Consider the following 7,412-nt stretch of genomic DNA (forward strand, 5'->3'; position numbering starts at 1 on the left):
CTCTTGTATTTTTAGGGTAGATGAGAATTTATAAGCCAAAGAACGGAGTCGGAGGCCATGAGGGGCCCACAAGCTATCAGGACGCCCCCAGAGCGCACCCTGTTAGCTTGCGGGCCCCTCATGAGGCCTCTAGCCTTCTTCCGATGCTCATTGGTCTTCTTTTAGTCGAGAAAAAATCACCAAAAAGTTTCAGGGCAATTGGACCTCGTTTGGTCTTGAAAAACTGCAAAGTCAAAAACGCGCAGAAAACAACAACTCACACTCGGCACTCGGTCAATAGGCTAGTGCCCGAAATAATAGAAAATGGTAAATAAATACCCCAAAAGCATACTAGAATGATAATATATCAGCATGGAACAATAAAAAATTATAGATACGTTGGAAACGTATCAGTGTGTCCCATGTCCGGTCTCACTCTAGGCCCATCCCCTCCGACATCATTTTTTTCTTCACGTAGATGGCATGGTCCCATTGGCTACACCGACTATCCGTCGGCCCAGGACTGAGTGGCACATGACTCCAATCAAGGCCTTCCGAAAAGAAGCAAAATGGAGGGCCTCCTGCAAGGAATCCTTCAAGCAAAGACAATATCACCGCACGGGTACACGTTGACTTCCCAACATAACAGAGATAACAAGTACAAAAACACGAGTATAAAGGTTCAAAGTGGGAGTCATACGCCCGACAAAGGCCATTCTCCGATGTGACCGACGGATCTACTATGCCCGTGAAGCAAGTGCGGCTTCGTGTCACCTTTGGCACCCCCACAAACTACCACACTGAGTTCATCGACTTCGACGTGGCTCATATAGGCATGTCCTACAATGCCATTTTGGGCTACCGAGCTCTCGCCAAGTTTATGGCCGTCACCCACCACGCCTACAACACCGTCAAGATGTCGGGCTATGGAGGTGTCATCACTGCTCGGTGTGATGAGAAGGAGGTTGTGCGCTCCATCGAGCATGACTATGATACATTTCAAACGTTTTGATAATTTATAAAGTATTTATGTCATATTTACCTATGTTTATAATACTTTTATATGAAGACAACAAAATCAAAAACACATTTGCTTCGAAATAAAAGCGAAGTGGCCAAAATCTCCCTCAAAGAAAAATATGAGCGGAAAAAATGAAACACGAGTTCAAGTGGTAAAACAAAAAACACTTCTTTTATCTTACTACCGCGAAGTATGCTGCGTGATCCAAACAACAAAAAAGCCCAAAAAACAAACAAACAAAAAAAAGTATGCTGCGTGATCCAGATCTCTGCGCTCTCATTGGCCAATCCTACAGTCCCACGGATCGCTACCCCTGAACCAATCGCCGCCGCCCGCTCCTCTTAGATCCAACGGTTGTCTCAGCACGCCACACGGATCGCTCCCCCCGCGCCCCCTCCTGCGAAGCTCCCGTCTCCAATAAAAGCCGCGCCATCGCCGCCGTGCAAACCCACCAATCCAGAGCATTCTGATCCAGCACCACCGGCGCCAACACCACACGTCGTGAGCCCTCGTCGCCGGAGAAGTAGCACGCAAGATGGCCGGAAGGAAGGGAGGCGACAGGAAGAAGTCGGTGACCAGGTCCGTGAAGGCCGGGCTCCAGTTCCCCGTCGGCCGCATAGGGCGCTACCTCAAGAAAGGCCGCTACGCGCAGCGCGTCGGCTCCGGCGCCCCAGTCTACCTTGCCGCCGTCCTCGAGTACCTCGCCGCTGAGGTAACTGCTGATCTTCCTCCAGCGTCTGTTCTGCTCTGTTCTTGTCATGCTCGCCGGATAACTGACAGATCTCGTTTCTGGTTTGCTTTTGAAATCTCAGCTCCTAGAGCTTGCCGGCAACGCGGCGAAGGACAACAAGAAGACCCGCATCATCCCGCGCCACCTTCTTCTCGCCGTCCGCAACGACCAGGAACTCGGCAAGCTGCTCGCCGGCGTCACCATTGCTCACGGCGGCGTGATCCCCAACATCAACTCCGTGCTGCTCCCCAAGAAGTCCCCCGCCGCGGCCGAGAAGGAGGCGAAGTCGCCCAAGAAGAAGGCCGACACCAAGTCTCCCAAGAAGAAGGCCACGAAGGAGTAGACTAGCTGACACTGCTTAGTTCCATATCAGGGAGCGAGGATGAGAACACTGTTGGTTGGGTCCTTTGTGTAATTGCATAGTCTGTAGTGGCTGTTTCATTAGTTCGATGAACAAGCCAGTAAGGGCTGTAATTTATCTCTGAATTCTGCCGGGAATGAGTAAAGATGCTAATCCTTCCAATCATATTCTCTTGTATCCATGGCTGCTTCTGAATGTCTGTTATCGGCTTCTGATTCAGAATGCTTGAGTGGCACTGTCAGTTTAATGGTAATATGCAGGTTGCTTCAAAATTCTTTTAGACAAACATAGGGAATTAAGGCAAATGACACAAGACAAATGATACTTACCGAGAAACAGGAGTGGTCAGGCCTTTGAAGGATCCAGTAGATTTTTTTGGGGTCAAAATAGGGCAAACGTTTGACGTTCTTCAGTAAGAAAAATACGATTTCACAAACAAAAACAGGTAGCAACTTGTTGAAAACACAACATGAAAGAATCTGAGTAAAATAGTGTAGATTTGCTATTTCACATCCGGATGTGAAATAGCTATCTCAAACCTAAGTTTAAAAATCATTTGATTATTTGTCTTTAATATTTGTGCAAAACGTGATTGCCTGGCTGGTGTGCTTCCGAAATCACTAGTTGACGAGTATACCTTTAAACGATTACTTCCACCTTTTCAGATTGCGACAAATGGTGCACTACATGTCCGCCACTTGTTGTAACCTGAGAGTTTTCCCTTTTTCGTAAATCCATATTTTCAAAATATTTTATCTTGTAAACTATGCGTTCAAATCTTAAAACATTTTCACCGTTGGATTCTCACGTCGAGATTTTCAAAACAAAATACATGTTGATAGGTTTTTGACGAACTTTATTTTATGAAAAAAAAAACAAAAAACCGTGCCTCACGTGATAGAAAAAAATTGGAAAATGAGTTTTTACCATTTCGAGAGCTCACGAAGGCAAAATTATGCTTCTCGTGAAAGTAAAACCGTGCCTCTCGCGGAAGAGAGAGAGAGAGAGAGCAGAAAACGCGTATTTTTTCATTACCGAGAGGCGATAACAAAATCGTGCCTTCCGCAGAAACAAAAGCGTGCCTCTCACGAAAAAAGAAAGTAAAACACGTTTTTTCCCATTTTCGAGAGGCACGGTCGTGCCTCTCACGAAGGCAAAACCGTGCCTCCCACGGAAGCAAAACCATGCCTCTCATGTAAAAAAAGCGTGCATAAAGCATATTCTTTTCCTTTTCGAGATGCACGACCGTACCATTTCGCAAATAATAATAATAATACATTTTTTTCCCTTTCCGACGACCGTTATGCATACTGCATGCATTAACCATTCTCACCAAGCCTAGTGCAAGTTGGTAGTGACCATTGATTTTCCCTAGTGAGTTGGGCATCACCACTACATGCAAAACACTAGCGATGCATGCTTTGAGTAGCCTTGATCATCTGCAACCGGACGTCTCAAACCACCCCTCATATGTGTGTAGACGCACCCGATCAGTGACCGAACAGGAAAGAGAAAAAAAAATTAACCACGGGCGGACATATGCTCTTAACGTCTTCTCCGTCGCCACGACCGTTGAAGCATGCCATCACAGTAGCAGCGAACCAGCCAGACCGTTGGTGTAGCATCGTTGAAGCAGTCGTGCCATCATCGCAACATTGCCATGGTCGGGAAGGACACTTTCGCAGCATCGGCGAAGCAGACGAGCCTGTGTCACAACATTGTCGCGGTCGTCAAAGCACGTCTTCGCAACATCATCGTGATCGTTTGAAGCATGCCGCCGTAAGGGTTACCGAAGCACCCGTTACCGTCATTGAAGCATGTTGTCGCAACATCATCGAAGCAGCCAATTACGGGCGTTCGACACGTGTGTGGATGTTCACTCTTGGCTTGCAACATGAAGCATGTTGTAGTCGCAACATAGATCATGTTGCAAAGGATTGGATCGCAACATAAACCACGTTCCAATAGCAACATTCTTTTGCACAAACAGTAGAAAACGGTTCAGCCAAGCGACACAAAGCTCGTGTTGCAAAGCCCCAACCACAACATAAGCTAGCTTGCTCTAGCTCGGAGGGGAGTCCGGCCGCCGCGTGCCCCGCCCTAGCCGCTCGTCAGCCGACGACCCGCCCCGTGTCTTCCTTGTTTGCTCGTTCGCCGGTGGGCGCCCTGTCCTATAGTATGTGCCAATTTTAGATTGACGTAAGGAAGAGGACGACCAGAAGAAAAAAATGAGCTAAATTTGGTATCTCCAGAGAATATTATTTTTTACGGGTTCATTTTACGGGGTGTGACTCTGCTCACGCCCGCATCGACCCGCAAAATCGTTTTTCCACAAACTGTAAACACGTTTTACGGGTCGGTGTTATACGGGGTGTGTTAGAGATGCTCTAAAGGATGGTAAAAATACGATGAGAGGCATGATGCATCAAAGAATTTCAAATGACCATAGTATGCTGGAAAGAGAAACTAAAACCAATATCGATTTTGAGTTGAAGTCACACTTTTGTGTTTGTTATTTTTGTCCTTTACAGAAATATGGTCTGTCATGAAAGTATTGTATTTGTTTATTCATGATAGATCCCACGTATAAGTAAAATACGTTTGTTTATATGTCTCTTGAAAGGTTCGCAATTTTATATGTGTGCATGCATGTATTTGTTTATTTTAAAAAGATGTTAGACTCACATGTAAATTCACCATCAATTTCAATCTCTATAAATAGAAAAGACGGGATCCGTTTACTGTTTATAGTCCACTCACATTCCTCGGGAGAGCCTCATATCTAGAGGGCCATTGTTTGATCCGTCGTCGACAGCATTTTGCTACTTCTTTTTTGTGCCGACTCAATTCTAGGTCTTTTCATTTTTGTACACTTTTATTTGACTCCCAGTAATTGTTTTTTGTTTTGTTTTCGTGTTTGTTTTGTTTTGTTTTTTTCTTTGTTATTATTTGTTTCCAATTATGAACTACTTAAAATTCGTGATTTTTTGTTTTTATTTGTATTTTCTTTTTGCCCCTTTATTTAATTGTTTGATATTCATGAATTTGTTTTCACTCTGACATATATTCGTTTTTAATGGCGTGTAAATGGTGATCATGGGTTATTTTTGTCATGCACGTTATGTGTCGCGTCGTTTGGTTGGTGTCTACTTATCGACCTGGTCACGCACACGTCTTGTGTTGGACCGTTTTCATGGCGCAGTTTGGGTCTCCTTTCAGATTGGTTTGGTAATTCTTATTTAAATGAGAGTTAAAAATGTTTCATCTAACTCACATATTGTTGGAAACACATGCTTTTGAACCGTGCTCGTTGTCATTGTGTCCTGTTTTTTGTTTGTTCCGCGTGAACCAGTGACGCCCAATATGACATTTTTTAGTGGGCAAGTATTATGTTTGTGTGTTGGTTATTTTCTATTCCCTCTTTTTTTTTATCGTGTAGCTAGATGTTTTGTTTCAGATCTGCTAAATCCTAGCCGAGTTTTTAGCTCATCTAAGTCTATAGAAGCCTATTTTGTTTGCTTTAATGTTCGTATAAACTAAATTATGCATGTCTGTATCACTTCGTCTTTTCTTTTGTCGCGTGTTCACTTGTTCCATTTGTTTTGTGTCGTCATGTTCTTAAGTTTCTTTTCATATGACCCGATATATGTCATTGTTTGCCGGATCAACGGCGAGGCTTATCCCCATCTTCTCACTGACCAATCTTTGATTCCTGATATTTGTCTGTGTTTTATTTTCCATCTCAGCTATAGGTTCATCCTTGACATGCCACCGGCATGTAGTTTATTTTATCCTAGTTGCAAGTCGAACTTTAACTTGCAAGTCTTTGATTTTACCGTGTTATTTTTTAAAAGAACTGTGGTGTGTGAACTTTATATATGCATTTTTTTGAGCTTCTCTATTTATGTTTTTATCTTTTGAGCATCTCCTTCATGCTATGCAACGTGATTTTTTCTTTTAACATAATGTGGTACTCCAGAGTATATGGCATCTACCTCGCCTCGTACGTACGTACATCCCAGAACACAATATAGCCGGAGTAACGTTCGACCGAGTGCGTGGTTGTCCACAGGCCATCTATCCCGCGCCGCTAGCGACGTTCTCGCCACGTCACCGATCCGCGCCCAAGCGCAGCTAGTCCGTCCATCCCAGGAATCATCAAACGGCTGGAGTCACTCCACGCCATCGATCCGAGGCACCAGCCTCTCCACCAACCGCTGCCCACCTCCTTCCTCCTTCCAGTTTACCGTATATAAATCTCGCCGCTCCCGTCGTCTCTCCACACCGCAGCATCTGCATCTCCCCTGACCTTCGATTCAAACCCAACCTCCCCGCACCCTCGAGTCAGCACTCAGCAACAGCAGCATCCATGGCGCCCAAGGCTGCCGAGAAGAAGCCGGTGGAGAAGACCCCCGCGGGCAAGAAGCCCAAGGCGGAGAAGAAGGTGCCGGCGTCCAAGGAAGGCGGCGACAAGAAGGGGAAGAAGAAGTCCAAGAAGAGCGTGGAGACGTACAAGATCTACATCTTCAAGGTGCTCAAGCAGGTGCACCCGGACATCGGCATCTCCTCCAAGGCCATGTCCATCATGAACTCCTTCATCAACGACATCTTCGAGAAGCTCGCCGGGGAGTCCGCCAAGCTGGCGAGGTACAACAAGAAGCCCACCATCACCTCCCGGGAGATCCAGACCTCCGTCCGCCTCGTCCTCCCTGGCGAGCTCGCCAAGCACGCCGTGTCCGAGGGCACCAAGGCCGTCACCAAGTTCACCTCATCCTAGGCCTGGTCGTTGTCGTGTCTTGAATTGATTTGATGGTGGCGTTCTGTACGTAGGTAGCAGTACGATGTTACAACCTCTGTAAGGATTGTGCTGCTTGTTGTTCTGAAGAAATAGTGATGTCGCCGTTTGAATCGATCTTCATGTCCGCCTGCGTGTTGCGTCAGGCTCGTCTTGCTTTCAACATTTTTTTCTGGGTTTTCTTTACTGTGATAGTTTGTAAGTCTGCAGATAGAAACCTCTAAATTTATTTTTACACTCTGATACTTTGAAAACCCCGCAGTTAAATTCATGAATTTTGCCACTGTGTACGTGTTGTTACTGTTTCTCTTTTGTCGCCATGAAAGTTTTCGTTTTAAAACTGAAGTTGGCGAGTTTTGTTAATCTCTGACGGAACATTCCAAGTTTTTTCCTCAGTTCACCTTGTCGTCCATACGGCAAGAAGCCAAGAAACAAGCTTGCCAGCCCGTGCATAGAAAGCCAGAATGCGTTAGATTTTGATATAACTTCTTGAGGTAAATTAGAGGCTTTTCACAAAAAGAAGAAG

General features: G+C 45.4%; 2 protein-coding genes across 2 annotated transcripts; both read left to right on the forward strand.

Annotated features, from left to right (window-relative positions):
• The first annotated feature begins 1,445 nt into the window (after window positions 1-1,445).
• On the forward strand, window positions 1,446-2,256 carry LOC123449406 (histone H2A.1-like). The gene is made up of 2 exons (XM_045126620.1): window positions 1,446-1,712; window positions 1,813-2,256. The coding sequence occupies exons 1-2, from the start codon at window positions 1,536-1,538 to the stop codon at window positions 2,071-2,073; spliced, it is 438 nt and encodes a 145-aa protein (XP_044982555.1). The 5' UTR covers window positions 1,446-1,535; the 3' UTR covers window positions 2,074-2,256.
• A 4,108-nt stretch (window positions 2,257-6,364) lies between these two features.
• LOC123449407 (histone H2B.4) lies at window positions 6,365-7,001 on the forward strand. The gene has a single exon (XM_045126621.1). The coding sequence runs from the start codon at window positions 6,461-6,463 to the stop codon at window positions 6,866-6,868; it is 408 nt and encodes a 135-aa protein (XP_044982556.1). The 5' UTR covers window positions 6,365-6,460; the 3' UTR covers window positions 6,869-7,001.
• Window positions 7,002-7,412: the final 411 nt, after the last annotated feature.

Source organism: Hordeum vulgare, chromosome 4H (assembly GCF_904849725.1).
Source record: "Hordeum vulgare subsp. vulgare chromosome 4H, MorexV3_pseudomolecules_assembly, whole genome shotgun sequence".
NCBI classification, from domain to species: domain Eukaryota; kingdom Viridiplantae; phylum Streptophyta; class Magnoliopsida; order Poales; family Poaceae; genus Hordeum; species Hordeum vulgare.